This window comes from Gopherus evgoodei, chromosome 17 (assembly GCF_007399415.2).
Source record: "Gopherus evgoodei ecotype Sinaloan lineage chromosome 17, rGopEvg1_v1.p, whole genome shotgun sequence".
Lineage (NCBI taxonomy): Eukaryota > Metazoa > Chordata > Testudines > Testudinidae > Gopherus > Gopherus evgoodei.
Genome location: NC_044338.1, coordinates 17,401,227 through 17,421,599, shown reverse-complemented (window position 1 = coordinate 17,421,599; position 20,373 = coordinate 17,401,227). Strand labels below are relative to the sequence as shown.

General features: G+C 46.7%; 1 protein-coding gene across 3 annotated transcripts in view; it reads right to left on the bottom strand.

Annotated features, from left to right (window-relative positions):
- Nucleotides 1-18,052, bottom strand: part of P2RX1 (purinergic receptor P2X 1) — a 33,266-nt gene extending 15,214 nt beyond the window's left edge. Inside the window, exons 1-5 of one of the 3 annotated variants that reach the window (XM_030536840.1) lie at nucleotides 17,590-18,052; nucleotides 8,678-8,825; nucleotides 7,832-7,903; nucleotides 4,820-4,889; nucleotides 2,083-2,179 (exon numbers count right to left, since the gene is read on the bottom strand). In XM_030536840.1, coding sequence (XP_030392700.1) covers nucleotides 2,083-2,179; nucleotides 4,820-4,889; nucleotides 7,832-7,903; nucleotides 8,678-8,825; nucleotides 17,590-17,726 — 524 coding nt within the window. In that variant the 5' untranslated portion in view covers nucleotides 17,727-18,052. The remainder of the gene's footprint in view (nucleotides 1-2,082; nucleotides 2,180-4,819; nucleotides 4,890-7,831; nucleotides 7,904-8,677; nucleotides 8,826-17,589) is intronic. The other 2 variants (XM_030536841.1, XM_030536839.1) reach the window with 2 other exon arrangements.
- Between the last annotated feature and the right edge of the window lie 2,321 nt (nucleotides 18,053-20,373).

Sequence of the window (20,373 nt, the reverse complement as noted above, 5' to 3'; positions counted from 1 at the left end):
TGACCCTGGGAGAGTTGCTGGAAGCCTATCTTTGGAACTTGACTTACCCTGAAAGGGGAAGGACCTTCGCCGTAGTGCCTGGAAGACTCTGTGATGGATTTGGAGCGTCTCTGTAATTTATTAATACAGTATGTTGAGATGGTTATTGGGATGTTTACTGTATGACTATATTGGTTTAGATTAATAGGTGGCTGTCAGGAAAAACAAGCAGGAAGGGAAAGGCTGCAGTTAAGGCACTTCTCAGCAAACTCTTGAGAGTTGTTAAGAGACGATGCCAAGATAGGAAAAGGCCTGGGAATGCAGGTGATTAAAAGAACTGTGGAAGGTTTAAAAAGGAACATTCTCTCAAGACAGGGGAGTAGTGGTTCAAGGGAACTGACACATGATACCTCATTCAGTGTGTCTGGAGATGTTATGTCTGCCAATATTCAGGGGATGGGAGGCCTTTAGCTAAGAGAGATGGTTGTTTTAAAATACCTTTTCTCTAAGTGCTTTGTTCCAGTATTTAAAATACTACTTTTGTTTCAGGGAAGCTGTCTGATCCCTGTAAACCATCAATCACAGACTCCTGCAGGGAAGAACAACAAGTACCTGAGTTCAGTTGAACCTGCTGGATAAGAATGGTTGATCCACAGGGTGCTGAAGCCCAGGGATGGTCTAAATGTGGAAGAATTGTGGTAAAGGCAAAAGACCTCAAATGATGCACTCAGAGAAACTTGGAAGAGGACAAACTTACAGCTAGCCCTGTAACCATGACAGCCCCAACCACTCAAACACACCAGAATCCAAATGGGAAGATTATGACTCCCAGCTTGAGGATGGGGGAATGGAAGCAGTGAAGGCACGTGCTGCTGGATCAGGTAAGCTGTTCTGGCATGTACATTATAGAGCACTTCTGCAAGACACTCCACAGAATTTCCCAGCCATATACACATTGTGAGAGTGTGATGGAAGTTCCTTGGTTGCTGATAAGGGGTGAGACAAATGTGAGATCTGGGAAATTTAAGGAGTTCAATAAAGCTTAAGAACTTAAGGGACCCCACTAGATCATCTAGTCTGAACCCCTGTATGTCACAGGCTGCCCCACCACCCAGCACCCCCACACTACACCAACAATAAATTGTATTGAAATGTGTCAGGCAGGCATGGAGTTTTGGGACAATAAGTGTTACATTGATTTCCTGGGGAGTGATTAATGCAAATTCTATGACCCCGGTTATCTGGCCTTTTGAAGCTGTGCCCTGAGGGGAGGGCCATTGATTGGTGCTCGCCTGGTCCAGGATACTGGAGAGCAAAGGCCTGTGTGGTATAAAGACACAGCAAATTGTCCACTTCAGAGGTCTAGTTCCTGATTGAAAAATTGACATGAACTTGTAAAACCAAGGGGGCAAACCCAGTTGTGGGGTTTGAATGATTGACAAGTATTCTAGGCTGGAGCTGGAGTTGACTTCTGGGAAGTTTTTAGCATGCATGTAGGTTCTTTTAATGGTTTTTTTATGTTTTCTCTGTAATGCTTTTTCCCTAAGAATACATGTGCTTGCTTAAAAAGAGCTGTGTGGTAACTTGTAATGGCTGGCAGTATGCTGTTCAGAGCTCTCGGAGACAGAAAGCAATGCAGGAGGGCTGGCCTTTAGGTAGACTGGCTTGCCAGGGATATCAGACTGGCTGGCACAGGGCTGTGCAGCCTTAAGATCTGAAGGGAGAGTGATGTGTCTCTGCCAAAGACAGGTAACAATTGGGAGCCAGAAACCTTAAATGTGCCTTCATGGGACCATGGAGGGCGAATACAAGTACATTTACCCTGAAATTGCAACATATGGCACCTGCCACCCTACCTGATCACCAAGCATGTACTTACTGCTAGCCAAAACTGTGGCCATGTTCCAAAGTCATGGAGCAACAGGGTTGGCATTTGGCCCCATTAGAGTTTTGCCAGAGTAGGGGCTTCAGGATTTGGCTCATGAGCAGCAGTAGTTAGGCAGTGGTCTTGTTCCCAGTGCAATCCTAACCTTACATGCAATACTAGCAATACCCCTCACAACCAAGAAGGGAAATCTGACTGAAAATAGGACCATTTCTTACTCAGGAATCTGATTGTCCTCTTCTACAGGGCACCAGCCAAAAATCTCACAAGTCTTGTTATTGCTGTTGAAATCTACACACTTCCCAGTCATGATACCTGAAGAAGACAGAGTTTAAAGTTCACACTTGCAGTTGAATTATGGGAATGTCTAACAGTTGTAGATGCTCACTGTCAAATCTTCCATTATTGAGGCAAAGGGCAGCCTTGTGCTCCTAGGACTTGGAAGACTGGTCAAATCACAGCTCTGCCACGGACTCCCTGTGTGACCTTGAACAAGTCATGTATCTCTTTGTGTCTCGGTTCCCCATCTGTGAAACGGCGATAACTATCGTTCCTTTGTTTCTTTTGTCTGTTCGGTTTGTAAGCTTTTTGGGACACAGACTGTCTCTTACACTGTGTGTTTCCAATGGGACCCTGATCTTGCTTGTGAGTAAACAGTAACTAATTAATTAATTAATTATAATAGGCCCGGTTGCAAATATCACACACCCCACAAGGAAGGCAGTAATGCTGAAGCAGAGCATCTATGAGGCTTTGCAATTCATCTGTGGTTAACTCACTCAGTTTCAAAACTTTGGGGGAACAATAACACTATCTGCATACGTGGGTCAGATTCACCCCTGTGCAGAGGGTCAGCACAGGGTCTGTGCAACACTTTAAACCAGCAAAATAGGTCTTGTGCTGGCCTTCTGCACAGGGGTGATTTCACCCAGCAGACTGAGGCTAAGGGAGTTAGGTATGGCCAAAGAATGTGAGTCCATGGTAAAGCCATAAACACATGCCAGGAGTTCTGACTCCCCCTGACCACTCCAGCAAATAGTTCACTCTGATGTTAGGAAGCAGTAAGGCTTTGAGGATCAGGAGATCCTGTTCCTTGTGAGTCCAGATAGTTGCTCAGTTTTTAGCAGCACCTGTTGTCACAGATCTAGTTGAATGGTTTCTTCTAGACATTCACCTCACTTTTTGTGAAGGACCCAACTACTGAATCCTGTGAGCTAAAATGCTCCGGAATCTGAACAGGCTCTGTCTCTGGCCTGGAGTCTCTAGGTACACTCTTAGTAGGGGGTGTGAGACAGAGGATTTGTTTGAGATCCCATAGTCCAACTGCCTGGCCTGGAAACTAATACTGACCCTTCAGACTTCCCATCCTTAACCACACCCTTTCCCAAAATTCCAGCTGTATGGATGCTCTGGGTTTATAGGTTAATTTGTCAAGGGCATGTGACAGGTGTAGCACATACAACACAGACAGACTGTCTGCAAATTTATAACACACTATTGCGCTTTACATTTAATAGCATGAGAAATACCCAGATCTATACAAAAACAATAAAACCTACAGGCATTTCCCTGCCTCAGTTTTCTCATCCCTCCACAGTATTCTCTGGGCTGGGATGAGAGTACTGTGGGGGTATCCAGGTCTCTCTCATGCTGTGCATTGTCTGTCTGCACGAGTCTGGCATGTCAGCTTTCTGTTTTCTGATGTTGATTGATCCTGCAGCTAAACCACCACTGCTACTCCCCTCCCTCATGAGGGGATGCCCATCTCCTCCCCTTTCCTGCCTAAAACTTCCTGTGTGGGTTTCTCTGAATATCTGAGTGTATCTTTCCCGTATTCACTCAACCTCTGTAGTTGTTAAAGATCAGCATGAACACCTGGGGGGCTTTTGTCCTACATTTGGGGATTTTGTGCTCTCCCACCCCTTCTGCAGAGGGGTAGGAGAAAGCTCAAGACCAGAAGAACCAGTTAACATATTGTCCAAGATGCTTCCATCTGAATGGTCAGTGGTTGTGTTCTAATGACCCCCCCCCCCACCATCCCTGGGAGGGATATAGCCCTTGTCAGCAAGGATGAGGTCTATGTACACAGAGGTATTCAATGATACTCTGAAGTTGTCACTATGAAAATTGCTGTATCAGCCAGAATTCAGATGTTGTATAGTGTCCTCGCATTATCACTCCTGTAGCTTTCCCCTACAAGTTTCCAGATTTACCCAAGTAACCTTTAAAAAGTGACCCCCCAAAAGTAACCAGTTAATGGTCACTCTCTGGTAGATTCTGATCACTCCGGCATGGAATATGGGAGTTGTCTGGAGAGACCTTACTAGGGTCACTCAGATCCCCTTGTCAGCTTCTCCATATTTATAAGCTTAAAAAAAACCTTGGGAGCCAAAGTATATAATTAAATAGGGTCCAAGAGCATGTTGGAGGGATATATATTAGGAGATAGAATGACCAGCATGCCCCATTACAATCCTGTTTCTACCTAGGTAAGCCATTTTCCGACCACCCTCCTTCATGAAATTATCTTCATGTCCTTAAGATTGGAAGAAACCCCCCTGAGAAGGAAGTTAGGAACACTGGCACTGAACCTGCGGAATGCACAGGCAGGTGTGGATGGAATAGAGGGAGTGGTTGACCCTTTTTCCAAAGAGTGGGAACAAGAGAGAATCTTCCCATGTTCAGATGTATCTGACCTTTTCTAAATGGGTTCAACCCATCTCTGCTGACAGGCTGAAATACTGCCACCTTCCTTGCACTGTGAGAAAGTAACAAAACAACCTGTCTAATCCAATCTCTGCATTTCCAATATGCCTCTCATTGTATGGTTCAGACTAAGAATTGAGGGCAGCTTGTTATTCATACAACATCAAAAGCACATTAGGGGCTTCAGAGACAATGAAAGACAAAGTCCCTGCCCTGAAGAGCTCACAGTCTTAATGCCTCCCTTCTTACCTTGCCCCTGGCGACTGTACTTCCCTTGGATACAATCACTGTCATTATTGCATTGTCCTGCATCTGGCAGCTATAATGAGAAAAAAAGCAGACATCGCTCAGTGGCTGGAAGTCAGGTGTCTAGCAATCCCTCTCTATACTGTGCATGGGAAAGCCCTCTTCAATTCCAGTTGTCTTTAGAATAAGGGCTTGTCTACATGGGGATATTTCTGCACAGCAAGCCAGGGTGCGAAACTACAGCATATAGCTTGCTGCACATAATGTTCCTCATAGACAAGCCTTCAAGCTGGGGCTTTGCTGCAGAGTAGCGAGTTATCACTGCTCAAACTAGCCTAGTTCTAGTGAGAGCAGCTACATTGCAAAATAGCACTGGAACCACATTGAGTGATTGGATTAGCAGCTGGCAAATTGTGCTCATTTGAGCTGTACCCTTACTACCTGCTGGGCCAGTCAACTCAAGTTAAAAACACCACCACACTCAAGGGACTTTGTGTGTAGACAGGACATGAATTTGGGCAACACTGGATTTATAATGCAAGGCAACTCTGCAGTAAAGAGAAACCCTAAACTGGATTGAGAATTGTGCCCTATGGGAGGCAGATTTTCTGCGTGGCCATTCCCAGAAAAGGAGAGTGGAAGATCCTTAGGGAATCTGATTGTCTTCACTGTTGGGCCTAAGAAGATACTGCAGTCCCATCCCCTGCCTACTAGAGATAGCATCTTGTGAATACAAGTACTACTCCTGGGGGAATTCTGTGTCATTGTGCATCCATAGAATTTATGTCCCCCACAGATTTCTTTGCTTCCACACAGAAAAATGACTTTCTGATGGGGAAGCAAAGGGAAACCTCAAGAGTGGTCACAGTGCCCAGGGCAGCCGGCAGAGTGGTAAATCACTGTGGGGCAGGGGGCAAGGCTGGAGAAGACCTAGCTGGTGGTTCCTACCCTGTGCTGGGCTCAGCTCCTAGTCCCGGCTGGGCTGGGGAGGTTGGGACTTCCTCTTCCCCTGTAAGGCATCCAGGGCCAGGTCAGACCCACCCCCAGATTTCTCCCCGAGCTGTAGGAAGCTCTGCAAATTCCTCCTCCCCCCCACATGCTTGCTACACCCATTGCTCCTCAGCCACAGGGGGAGGGATCCCTGCACAGGGAGCTGCTCCCCTATACGCTCAACCCCCATGCACTCAGACCCCCTCATACCCAGACCCTCCTGCTGGCCTCACCCCCTCCTCCACACCCAGAACCCCCACCCAACAAGTCCCACTTCCCTGCACCACCCCGACGGGCCACTCACACATGGATCGCCACCCTACCAAGCCCCAACCAACTGCACATGGATTCCTACCCTAGAGCCCCACTCCCCCAGCATCTGGACCCCCCCACTAAGCGCCCCACACCCAGACCCCCCTGCTGAACTCTATTGCCCCCATACCCAGACTCCCGCGCTGAGCCCCAATCTCCTTCCCCTGGATCCCCCCTGCATAGTCCCACTACCATTGCACCCAGAAGCCCCTGTGCATCCAGATCCCCTCCTCACCCACGTCCCTCACACAGAACCCTCTCAACCCACACCTGAATCCCCTGACACTAAGCTCTTCCACATTTGGATCCTGCCTTGCTGAGCCTACCTGCCCACACCTGGTGCACATGGCACAAAGGGGCAGGGCCCTGGGGTGTTTCTGGGGCAGGCCTGGTCCTTGGACCAGGGTTGGGTGCAGCCTCACTGCTGAGTCTGTGTCCCGGGGAGAGCTGTACAGTGATCTCCCACCTCTGTGCAGCCAGTGGCCTGTGCTCTCCAGCACCATGCTGGAGCCTCCATATTTATTTGTCAAATACTATTTGCAGAATTTTGCAGAATTTTAAAATATTGTGTGCAGAATTTTTAATTTTTTGACACAGAATGCCCTCAGGAGTAAAGTACAAAGGAGGCAGGGTGTAAACTCCAGCAAGCGAATCAACTGTAGTAGATAGTCCAACCTGTACTGGTCCTGGTTATATATGTTGGCTGGATTCTCAATGGTGTTCAAGAGAATTGCATGCTCAAATTTCCATTTAAAAATTAATGGGGACTTGAGCATCCAAATCCTTCAAATGGCATTAGAAATCTCAGCAGCCTGCAGAGATTGAGCGCAGGTAGCTTCAGAAGACCATTGTACTGCAACACAAGGTTTCTTTGCAATCCTTTTGGATTTCTGAAATGTGGCGAATCCTGTGGGGAGGATGGGGGAGGCTGAAAATAGATTTGCTAATGAGTTTGTCAGTCCTAGGGATGTTTTATTATGGAAGGCAACTGTAGTACAGTGCATTCAACACATTAACTGTAGCTTTCCCTTGCATTATAAACAGCATATTTCTTGGCCAAGAATCTTAGTATCTATAAAGCTAAAGATCAGCAGCTTGCTACTAGCAAATTGGTGGGAAAATAGTGGGCTGTGTTACCCCCGAAGAGAAGGGACTTTGCTACTACAGGGAACAATTCCACCCTGGCCTGCTCTAGTTTAGAGACTGTCTCTTATCCATTAGAGAGGAATTCTTTGTGAACTGACTTGCCTATCACTAGGTCTAGAGGAAACTTGTGACTCCAGATTTCTTATTGAAATAACCACCCAAAGCAAGACAGTTCCAAAGTCTCATCATTGGTTCAGTGGATGGGCCAGCAGACTGGGAGTCAGTAGAGCAGCTATCCCCAGTTATGCAACCTTGAGCAAGTCTCTTCCCCCTCTGTGCCTCAGTTTCCCACGATGATACATGATGGATTAATACAGTGTGGTACAGTAAGAACTGACCTGAAGCTTCCACAAAACTTGGACTCAAACACTCAGGTGTGATTGAGTTTGGGTAAATTCTCTATACGTTCTTTTATTTGGGGGATTGGCTGGAATTTTAGGCAAATATTTGGGATGTGGGGAGAGGCCTGATTTTTTCCCCCTGAATTTATTCACCCATCCCTAATTTAAAAAAAAGAAAAGAAAAGAAAAAAAGAAAATCCCTGCAAATATAAACAATTCTATTTACCTCAGGGCAAATATCCTGCTTCTGTCCGCGGGTGATAATGACGTTTGTCATTACCACAAATGAACTGTCCCCCTACAAAGAGGAATGCGATCAAGTCAAAAGTGGAAACTTATTTTCATGTGAGTCATCATGGTGCGGGAGGCGTTACTGGGTGTACGGTGTTACTGTTATGCAAAAACCTTCCATCTGACCATGGCCCAGGTGGTAAACAACCCCACCTAGAACATGTACTGCCCATCCTTCCTCCCTTAGGCAGACTCATCCTTAACCCTCTTACCAACACCGCTACTTTAAAGACTTAACCAGATGGTTGCTCATGAGAGGCAGGCAGTCTCTCCCATGGATAGTAGAGATGCTACAAGGGGGAGCAGTAGGAGGAAATAGAGATGAAATATCACCCAGCCAGATAAGGAGATGAGGGACAATGACTATCTGTGATGTTTTGTCTCCTGGGGATACATCATTTTGGACTGCTGATGGGTGTTGCACCTCCCCAGAGCCTCATCAGCCATTTGGAACCCCTGGTTTGGAGAGGAGTCAAAGGAGCCCCCAATAAATAGTAACTAGTCATGAGCTGACAGTAACCTGTAGTCTGATTTTTTTTTAAGAGGTGCTTCACCTTCAGTTCCTATTGACCTTAAGGGAAGTGGCAGATGCTCAGGACCTCTAGAAATAAGGCCCTTAGTGTGTTGCAGAACGGATGCCCTTTCAGACAGTGGTAGCCCAGCACATGCTGCCAATTCACAGAGAAGGCTGTAGAGCTGAAGAGTCATTTGCTGGTTCCCTCTCCTCCGCAAGGTGCCAATAAAGGACAGTGATTAGAAAAAAGCCCTCCCTCCTCCTTACCTGAGGTGGGAAAACATAGTCGGCCACGTCCCAGATGTGTGGGCCTATCCCACTAATGTTAGTAACGGTTAAACCTTTGAGCTTCACCGAGACCGAGCTGATGATGCCGTCCTGTGACTGATAACCCTTCTCATAGAGGAAAACCCACCTAGGCAAACAAAGTCATTCAGATGAGTTACAGAACATCACTTTCATTAGTAGTACAGTGAGGTATCTGTTTTTTGTCTAGTTACCAGGATGGAGTAGACATAGAATGGTCTCCATTTGCAGAATGGGAAAAGCACAGATATTTCAGAAGGAGGAAGCACAGTGCAGTGGCTGAAGAACAGTACTGTGTTTGGGGACCTGGTTCTGTTCCTCATTTTGCCACTGACTCCTTATGTGACCTTGGGCTTAACCGAGTTGCCTAAGTTTTCAAGCATGGTCTGGTTTCTTTGGGTCTCTCACTTTCAAAGCCACAGGCCTGACTTCCAGAGGTGCTGAGCATCCCCAACACTAGGTCTGTGATGGCGTTAGCCCTTCTGAAAATCAGACTCACGTCGCTTCTGAAGTTGGACACTTTCTGAGGCACTCAGAAGTAGAGGCCAAGCTAGAAAATTTGATCCTTAACCGAGTCTACAGGTTTCAATTTCCCCATCTACAAAATGAGGGTAACAAAACTTACCCATCACAGCAGTGTTGTGAGTTTTAACTCAGCTATGTTGGTAAAGTACTTGAAATTGTAGATGGAAGGCACTGTAGGTAGATTTGAAAAGCATTATTACTGAGTTATTTGTGTGCAAAATATCTTGAAATATATTTTGAAATTCCTGGTGGGGAACAGGAATTGGTTCAGTTCAAACAGAAACCACACCGAAACCTACTCGAAATCTGAACCTAACCCAAACCAAACTTTGGTGTTTAAAAAAAATTACCATTCCTTTTTCCACAACGTCCTGGTCAGAGCTTGGACCAGACCCACGAACACCTAAAATACCTTCAAGGAAGGTTGTTTTGAGAGACTTTTCAGCCAAGTCTCTCACACTTGCAGGTGCTATATTAATGTGTTGCAGATCTTGCAAGTCTAGCTCACATAACAAGTCTATTGATTCCACCAAGGATACTTGTATGAAGAAGGGTGGCAGGAATAGACCTAAGCCAGAACCTGTATCTTGAAGGCCTTTCAATCTCTTCTGTAGCCTCTTTCATCTATAGGCCTCAAAGTGCTCTTCAGAAACAACTCGTTCAGCCTTGCTACACCACCACAAAGTGGGGAAATATCTCCTCTCCCTTTCCAAAGATTATAAAATTAGGAATTGAAAAATCTAAAGCAGCCAGTGTTAAAGTCAGAAATAGAACCCACCAGTCCTGCAAGTCCTAACTTACAGTTCTCTTTTCTAACCACTTCCTAACATGACCCCCCCATTCCTTAAATTAATGTCAGTGTCTCCAGATTTCAACAACAGCACAAAATGTGTGATAGTTCCAGAAAGAAGGAGATCTTCAAACTAAAATGCATGTTCTTTACCTATGTGAATTCGGCAGCTTTTGTGGATGGCATGGGTTGATTTTGCAGGAAGTTAGCCACAATGTAGTCTGTGTAGGGGGTGGGGGATCCGCTTGAATTTCCCTGCTCTTAATCTGAATTTGACCTCATGATCAAGTGTGTGATGGAACTCTCTGTCAGATGAAATTAAATCAGAGCAACATTCAATGATCTAAACATCACCCTGTCCCACAGTGCAATGTATAGCTGGTGTAACTCAGGTTAATGATTAGCCAACACGTGGTCTCAGCTGACAACTAGCAAGCTGAGGATAGTGGCAGTAAGTTATGTTAGTTAGTTGTCTAAATATTAGTTTACAGATTACTTTATGAATGGTTCATCACATTTATATGGCCATTAATACTTTCAATATGGCCAGATTTTAACATTAATTAGCATATTACATGAACAAACTGTCTTTTAATTAACTCTGAGAAATTGTAAACAAGGCCAGGTGACCATTTTGAGTTGAAAGCCAACACTTCGTGGAATCATCCACATACGAGTCAGTCAGACTAAAAAAGGAGCGATCTGGTTTTCATCCCCTGCAGAATGTGGGCATGGATCCCACTAGCTCTGGCTTGCAAAGTGAGGGCTCTGCTGGGGGCGTTTTCTAGGAAAGCATAGAGGCAACGGTGGTGAACATTGGTCATTAGCTGCGGCAGATGCCTGTAATTGTCCTCTGCTGCCTTCACCATGTGGCTATGTCAGAGGCTGTGCTCAGCTGATGAGCAAATGATGTTAATAATAGTGAATTTCATCACTTCCATTTTTGGGCACTCTGAGCTTTTCTCTTGCTGAGGGAAGAACTGCATGATAGTTTAGGGGAGTGGAAATGAACTATAAAGCCTCTAGGATGCCACTTCAAATCCAACCCTAATCCATTAACCTACACCCACTGAGTGTGGTGCTGTGTCCCCCTGTAGTGGTGGCAAGACTGTATATAGAGGTTGATGAGCCCACTACAAACATGAATCTTCTATCTCAGGAAAGAGAGATTCATGGTTTTCGATCCAGAGATCCCAGGTTCAATCCCTGCTGCTGCTGACCCATCCAGCAGTGACTAAAAGGCTGTTGGGTGGCCTCCACCAAACAAGACAGTGGTCTCAGCCTCAGCCCAGCTCCTTGAAGACAGATGCCGAAGCAAAAATTCACATGCATCACCAGTGTTTCCCTTTTCCCATCTTAAAACTACAACCGTAGCAGGCTGAAGAGCACCAAGTTTTTAGCAGAGAAGCCAAGAACAAAAGGGCCTGCTTCTATGAGAGCCTCCAGCAAGGTGTTGTGCACCTTCAACTCCCATTGACTTCACTGGGAGTTGAGGGCACCTGGGGCCTTAATGAGCACAGAGACTGAACTGCCCTCTTAGCCACGCAGCTGGCTCCTCCATTGCTGGACGCTGCAGGGAGCAACGTGGCTGGGAAAGCTCGTACTGCAGCTGTGGCTGAGGGATTTCAGCAGTTTCCAGTGCTGTCACATGTAACGTATTCCCTATTGAAATAAAAAGCAAATGCATTTTACAAAAGAAGAGATGGCCCTGGTGCCTAGGGAGACATTGCAATACCCATAGCCCCAGAGCATTAGGCAGGTCTGCAATGCTTGCCGCTCATTAACAGAAAGGTAACATTCCCACAGTGACAAGGAACATTCCCCAGACCTGAAGAAGAGCTCTGTGTGGCTCGCAAGCTTGTCTCTCTCACCAACAGAAGTTGGTCCAATAAATAAAAGATATTACCTCACCCACGCTGTCTCTCCAATAGGGCTAAGATGATGCTCTCTGCCTACTGAGTCACAGAAAGCAACACTTCTGCAGGGCCAGCTCTGCCAGATTTAGTAATCACCTGTGCAGCAACCACTTTAGTGCCTGTCTGCTGCCTAGACCCATTGCAGCAGGTTTCTGGTGGCTAGATGAGAAAGGGACCGTGAGCCTGTCTTGTAATTTTTCTAGGGCAGTAGATGCTCAGAGCCAGCGTAGACCTGCTTCAGTAGATGGTGTTGTACACTTGGACTAGGAACCTAATGCCGTCAGTAGCCAAACAGAAGGGGAACAAGAAGAATGCCTTGGTTGTGCCAAAATCTCCAGCCCAGGTTTCCTAAACCTTGCCAGGGCTGGCTCTAGGTTTTTTGCCACCCCAAGCAAAAAATTTGTTGGCTGCCCCCACCCCAGCCCTGGGCTCTCATGCCCCCCATCACTGCCCTCCCCCACCCGCACCCCTGCCACCTCAGCCCTGGGCTCCCTGCCAACAGTGCTGACTCCCCCCTTGCCTCAAGCCGGTCCGGCGCTGGCAGAATTGGAGTAAGCAGTGGGGGTCCTGGGCCCCACCTCAGCCCAGGGTCCCTCCAGCCAGGGCTCCTGCCTCCAGGACTGGCCGGGATCCGGGATGGCAGAGCTGGGGACCACCCCAGCAGGGGGCTAAGGAGCCAGGGCAGGGTAGCCCTAGAGGGATCGGAACCTTGGAGAGCAGGATGTGGGCCCTGCACAGCAGCGCCCCGCTCTCTGTGGTCCCGCTGCTTCTAGCCACCCTGCTGCAGTCCCTGGGCAATTTGGGTCGCTTCACTCAGCCCCAGCTGCGGCGCTGAGGGGCAGCTGCCCTGCAGCACCTACAGGCAGCTCCGTGTGCCCCACAGGGTGGCCCCCAGCCTGAGTGTCCCCAGTGCGGAGCCTGCCCGGCCCAGCCACAAGGTGCGGGTGCTGCTCCCCCATGGCGTGAACCACAGTGGCCCCAGGGTGCCCCCCGCACACGCTGCTGCTAGGCTTTTGCCGCCCGAAGCGCAAAAAAAAAAAAAAAAAAAGATGGCTGGAATGCTGCCCCTGAAAATGTGCCACCCCAAGCACATGCTTGGTTTGCTGATGCCTAAAGTTGGCCCTGAATCTTGCCACCATAGCTGGGGTGCTCAGGCAAATAATTGATGGATCCTAGGCAAATGAGTGAGCCCCCCAGTTCTTGTTGCCTGTAGAACTACTTGTGGAAGGTCATTTAAAAGATCTTTTTCTAAGTGTGTATATGGGGCGGGCAAGGGGTTGGTTTTGAAAATGAGCCTTCCTGGCAGAGGCAGCAGCTGGGAATCCAGAGGGAATTGAGACTTGTGGTTCTTGCATATTTTACTGGTAAATATATATATTCCAAGATTCTCCCGGCAGTACAAGAACTGCATATCACTCTCTAGCATGGCTGGGACCCACTGGAAGTGTGGGAAAAAGAGTCTTATTGGTAACCAGACTTGCATTTTAGTTTCTGGCATAGGATTAGACAGTTAGAGATCTGAAACTGATACTTTTTCTTGTGTGTTCCCACACTAGACCAGGGGATTGAACATTGTCTGCATCTTTCCCTCAGCATCCCTGTTGCTTGTTAATTTCATTGGGTGACCCCTAGTTCTTGTTACATGAAGGGGTAAATAACACATCCTTATTCACTTTCTCCATACCAATCATGATTTTATAGACCTCTAGCATATCTGCCTTTAGTCATCTCTTTTCCAAGCTGCACAGTCCCAGACTTTTCAATCTCTCTTCATATGGAAGCTGTTCTATACCCCTAATCATCGTGGTTGTTCTTCCTGAAAGCTTCTTGGGGCAGGAACTGTCTTACTAGGCGTGTACAGTACCCAGAACAATGGGTCCCTGATCTTGGGGCCGCCTAATGCTACTGTACTATAATAACTTCCTCAATATTTGGAGATGCTCAGATTGAGGATTTGGGTTCAGATCCAGCTGGCTAAGCCTCACTGTTGCTAGGGCTGGCTGGAACAGGATGCGTTGTATCTGCTACCTGCATTCTGTACACAGCACACACCAAGACAAACAAATGATCATTTTTTCACATGGTGTAAGCTAATGCTCACTTCCTTCTGAACTCTCTCCTTGGTAAAAGAAACCCAGTAGGACAACAGGAGGGAAAATACAAATGAAATAGCATTACAGTCTCACTGTAGTTGGAAAAGTCTCTGCATATAAACTTGACTGCATGTGCTTGGGGATCATTGCTAACTCTATCTTAGGATGCACATAGATAAATATAGGGTACAGAGGAAGAGGAAGCTACAGAGATATAAAGCTGCCTCTGTTTTTGTCAGTGGGCTAACCCCAACTGTGCTTCTAGCATGAGAACGTCCAAGTCCTGTTGCTACTGAAAACTAATAGACTCAAAGACTCGGCGACTTTAAGGCCAGATGGGACCACCATGATCATCTAGTCTGACCTGCACACTACAGGCCACAGAACCTCACCCACACACTGCTGTACCAGAACCAGAATCTCTGGCTGAGTTACTGAATTCAACTTAAAGACTTCAAGTTAGAGAGAATTCAGCATGTACACTACTTTAAACCTGCAAGTGACTCATGCCCCATGCTGCAGAGGAAAGCAAAAACTCCCCGGTCTCTGCCAGTCTGACCTGGGGGAAATTTCTTCCTGACCTCAATATGGCAATCAGTTAGACCTTCAGCATTTCAGTAAGGCCAACAGCCAGACACCTGGGAAAGAACTTTATGTAGTAACTCAGAGCCCTCTCCATCTAGTGTCCCATCACTGGCCATTGGGGATAGTTGCTGCTAACAGTTGCACATCAGCTACATGCCACCATAGGCAGTCCCATCATACCATCCCCTCCATAAACTTATCAAGTTTAGTCTTCAAGCCCGTTAAGTTTTTTGCGCCCGCTGCTCCCTTTGGAAGGCTGTTCCAGAACTTCAGTCCTCTGATGGTTTGAAATCTTTGGTGTAATTTCAAGCCTAATCTCCTTTAGGTCAAGTGGAAACTAAAGGTTCTGTCTTTGCTATCAATGACTACTATGGCTGAATACGCAGCAGTTGGTGTCATTGCAATATCATTTCTTCCCAGAGGCAGGCAGGTTACCCAATGCCATAATAATTGCCCAACAAACTGTTCTTCAAGAGAACTGGGCTCATTTACATATGAAATGTAAAAATAACCCTGCCTGGCAAACTTGCTTTCAAAGATAAAAGAAGTCGAACTTCCTCAGGCTTGTTCATTAAGGGAGAATATAGTTTTGATCTGCAGAAAGTTGGGGAAACAGGAAGAAACTCCTTCAGACAGATAGTGCAGCTGAGATGCTGAGCACTTGTGGCCATTAGAGGCTACAGCACATGTAATCTGGCATGGCAGAGATGGCTAACACAGTCCACAAGCAAAAGTCTCCCACACAGAGAAGAAGCTTTTCTCCCAGGCCTGATGTTGGAGTTAAACAAGTTTCACCCTTCTCCAAAAAGGGTAGGGGGAAGGGGGGTTAGAATTACCCTTCTACCCACCTGGCAGCCATTTTTATTGCCTATGCTGCCAGCATATCATGGTTTGTGCCTTTATTGCACCTACCTGCTGAGGTTTAAAAAAAAAAAAAAAAAAAAAAAGACTGGATTCTGGCTTTGGAGCCATGGCATAGGCTTTCCTGCCTGTTTCTCTCCAATGTTTTGCAGGCCATGTTCCCCTCCCCGACGCCTCTGGTTTGTGTTCACCCTTGATCTCTACATGGAGGCTGAAGCTGTCCCGTTCTGCAATAGCCCTACAGCTCAGATTTGAAGATGGGGCTGGTCAGAAAAGAGGGGGGCATTGAAAGACCAAACATCATTTCTGTTCTTTCATAGAAAGTAGGTTTTTTCAGCCACTTTCCAGACAGCATGTTTGGCAATCCAGGGCCTGCAGGGTCCCAATGGCAGCAATTACTGTTCTCACCACCATCATCCCCCCGTTGTGAGGCTGCTGCCCTGCCTCTAAGCAATGATTATTTGGGGATAAAGGGTATGCACTCGCTGCTCCTCATGCAAATGCTACTAATTGCACATCCACAAGAGTTAAAACAAAGCCAAGCATCGCTCACAGCCCTACCTCACGCCATTAGACATGCAAGGTAACAAGCCTTCTGCTGTGGGAAGCTAGAAGCCCTCTGGCAAGTATTTCCTAAGAGGGATTGAGGTCCATCTTTAGGGCTTTGCCTATCTTCAGCGTTCATGGGGGAAATCAATATTATTCCATCACTGAATACACCTCAGCGGATGCATCCGCTATGGGAGCAGGAGCCGATCTTCTACTCCCATTCCACCACTGTAGCTCTCCTTCAAGGCTGCCATCCTGGAAGGGCAGTTTAAGTTCCTCTGGATGCTCCACAGCAGCCTCACCAGGAGAGGCTGCAGCAGATGTGCTGAATCTGCCATGCTCCTTATCTGGCCTGCCCCGAGATGGAGGCTGGTGCAGGGACTTTACTGCCTACATTAGTGTATTTCAGCGACTGCAGTGGCCCACATGCACTCTGAATCACGTGCATGCTCTGTGGTGAGATGGTTCAATATGTGGCTATGCTCACTAGGCAAACGGTGCAGAGATTCTGACATCTTTTTGAAAAACACCCAGTGCCACACTACAGAATTTGATGGCTGCCGGGGGCGGCCAGTTCAGTAGCAGTTTTAGAAACAAACTTGTGGTGAAAACTTCCCAGGCAATTCAGGAGACGTGAACTCTTGCTGCAATATCCTTCTGCAGCTCTAAACACCCAGGGTCAGGACATGTCTTTCAGTTTGTGAGGAGCTTTCGACACATTTGCTTTATTTACTCTCTGCTTAAAACAGTTTCTGCTGAGCTCTAGCTGCCTTCAGGTCCGGCCTTAAGCACAAACAAAGCAAAGCAGACATTTGCGCCTTGCCCTTTGGGAAGCACCTCATCCCCTGCTCATTCTTTAACCCATAGGCTGGCCTTACCTTCCTCTTGGGAAGCAGGACCAGAGAGGGATGAAATGTATGGCCTTATTCCCCTCCACTCCTCCTCCTCCCTCTTTCAGCTGCTTGGGTCTCACAAATTACGAAGCTTAGGGTTAGGGTTAATATGATGAAAACAGTAACAGCAGCAGGCATTGAGGGCCTGAACCAATAACTTAATTGGCTTTGGATCAGGCCCTTATAGAAGGCCTTTCCTCCAGTGAGCTTACTATGATTTACGACGTTTACATACTGGGATTGTTACACTCATCACTGACATGCAGCCACCTCTGGGGTTTAACACAGCACCTATTTAACAGTGCAGTGCAACACTGCTCAACAAACAGCTCAGGGCAAAGTGAATACTGTTAGCAGGTGAAACTGTTGGGAGACTGTAAGGAGACAAAATATAATTACCCACAACATTAGACTCTATCTAATGCCCCTGCTCAGGGTGTTTAAGGAACATAAGCGGCAAGGTCTCAGCTTTACGTCTCATCCAGAAAGGGGCCGAACAGAAATTCTAGTAGCCAAGCCAACCAAGAACTGAATGTGTGGCAACACTAGCATTGACTTAATGGCTAGTCAGCAGGTATAGTATCTGGAAAGTTCAGAAGAGCTGCCATTTGGAATTTCTCACTGAAATGAAAGGCTATGTAATGAGCTAGAAAATCCTTACCCTATGATGTATCCAAGGACCACAAGCTGAATCAGCCGGAAGACGAGTCCCACTTTCTTGTTTTTCACCAGCACCATTCGGGGGGTGTCATATTCAAAGAAGAAGGAAGCAACTTTCTCCCTGAGTTTGAGCCCCATGGCTGATGCAGCAGGACTAAAGCTTTTCTATGCAAATGCCTAATCCCAAACCAAACACAGGCTCTGTCACTTCTGACTGTAGTGGGTGGAGCTCCTCAATACAAGAGGTCAAGTCTTCTGTTTGCACAAAAATCTACCAGTGTTTCCCTCTGCACATCTGGTTCCTTCTCAGCAAGCAGATGGAAGCTTGCTCTTCCTATATGCTCACCTCTGTGTGCACATTGCATTCAGTGTCTCCTTAGATGGTCTGGGGGTGGGGATATGTGAATCTGTAACGGAAGCATACAACCCAGGCTATCCGGCAGCACAGTAACTGCAGCACAACACAGGCAGGAGGTGTTAACACTTACAAAGCGTTTGGACAATGCAAAGTGCAAAGTAATGTGCTAAGAGTTACTATTCGGATTGCTCTGACTGGGGCAGACCTGCTGGTAGGATCAGCACATTGCCAGATATAATTTCACAGAAAGCTGAAATCATCTCCAGGTAACAGAAATTGCCTGTTAGCAAAAAATGGAAGTTGTGAAATCAAGATGCACGGTCTAAGTCAGTTTGTAGATTGCTGTGGGTTACTGAAAGTGCATGGGACCCTTTCCTGTTGTACGCTGCTCCTCCAAGCAACTGTATACTGGGAAATAATGTTTTTTCCTGTGGGTTTTTGGGTGGGTTTTTTTTGATCTTTATGATTACATCAGGTGGTGCAACTCTCTGGTAACTCACTTGCTTTCCACAGCCCAATAATTCACTCTCCTCGACAGTTCTGTTCCTTCTTGGCATTAGCATTGCACTAGAAAGTCAAAGGGTGAGTCATGAACTCAAAACAACAGCCCGAGGAAAGGAGTTTGGATCTGAATGTTCGGCGGGGTTTGCATCCAGGGGTTTCTCTTGGGCCATCATAGAGATAAGGGCTAGTCACAACGTTTGGGTGTGGGGCCGATCAGATCTGGGATTTAGGTTTGGGCCTATCTCTAGCAAATACGGTCATTTCAGTAAGATTATAAAGGGATTGGCTATGTCCAGGAATAGGACTAGCAACAGCTAGAGAGCTTCGTAAATGTTAATTAACTGTCTCGCAATACACCTGAGATGTGGGTAGCTTCCTCATATTATAGATGGTGTTTGTCTTGTGTTTGTACAGCACCTAGCACAGTGAGAGTGCTAGGCCATGACTGGAGCATCTAAGTGCTATGGTAATACAACCATGGTAAATGGGGAAACAGACACTGAAAGACCATGGAATTTGCCAAGGATACAGAGGGAGGGAATCCGTTAAAGATAAACTAAAAACATAAGAGCACTTGGTTCCCAGACCTGGGCTCAGGTGAATATCTTGCCTAGCTTATTGACTGCCATTTGCAACAACCCTAGCTACTAAAAATAGATGCAATCCAACCTCTCACTCCTCCAACCTAATGCAAACACTCCTGAACTTTGGGAGAGGTTAGATCCATAGCTAAACTGTATGACTCAGGTGTGTCTCTAAAGAGATGGATTTGGAATGTACAAGAGAATCAGTTAAGACTGTGTAATCTAGGGAAGGTACACTTAAGAAATCCCCATGAGTTTCTGATTTGATTCCACTCCACCTGGCTTCACAGCACTTTTCACTCTGAATTTCTGGTTCAGATGCATCACAAAGCAGAACCCAGGCAAAATTGCCATAGTTCACATCAGAAGTTTGCACAACCAGGAATTTCACTTGTTTTCAACTCAAATCCCATAAAATCAGCCCAGTTTAGCTCAGTAGTGGGAAAATTTTAGTGAAACATTGTGCAAACTTCAACTATGTTTCAAGCCTGTAAATTTAACCCAAATCCAGACAAAGATTTTAGGTTTCACTGAATGCATTTGGAACAATTCTGATAGTATTCCTCATGCTTCAGGGAACGTTCTGGGGGAGTCAGGAAGCTTTCCTAGTACTAAGATAACTCAGATACTAACAGGGCCAGATTCTTGCACCAGTTGTATAATGGGACATCTGGGGATTCTCTCTGTTTGGGAATCCTTAGATGGAGTAAACCTGATATAGCCAGATCTATGGTACCTGGTCCTGACTCCCTTAGCACAGGTGCTGTTCTGGGGTTGTACCAGGGAGAGAAAGGGACATAGCCAAGCCTTCACTCTGGCTCTTCTTGCCTGGTGGAAGCACAGTGGGATTGTGGAGAGAATTCCAGGAGGAAAAAGATAGAGCAGCATCTCTGTGATGCTGCTCTCTTCTGCTGAGAGACAAACTGGCCTGCAGCTGCCCTCCAGGGTCAGGGCTGAGGATCTGAAAGGAGGTGGAAAGCCCCTTGTGCTCATGCTGAGCAGAGCTGGGGTGCTCTTGAGGATCTGGCCCATAATAATAACTTGCATCCATGTGAGAGTTTCACTGGTATCGATGCACTTTAGAAAGATAATGCTATTGACTCCTCCCCACTTATGGGTGGGCAAGCTGGGTCAGGAGTGAAGGGACTTGCCCAAGGTGGTGCAAGATAGGACTACCCTCTTGCCATGTGATCTATGTAATGAATCTCAGGAGGAAGGGAGCAAAGAGCTACAGCCACAGTGCTCTAGCAGGCTGGGGAAGGTTTCTCAAAGTGATGTTTATTACATGTAAATGAGTGCCAATAAATGGGCCTGGGCCTGTTAGCCTCAGACTGAGACT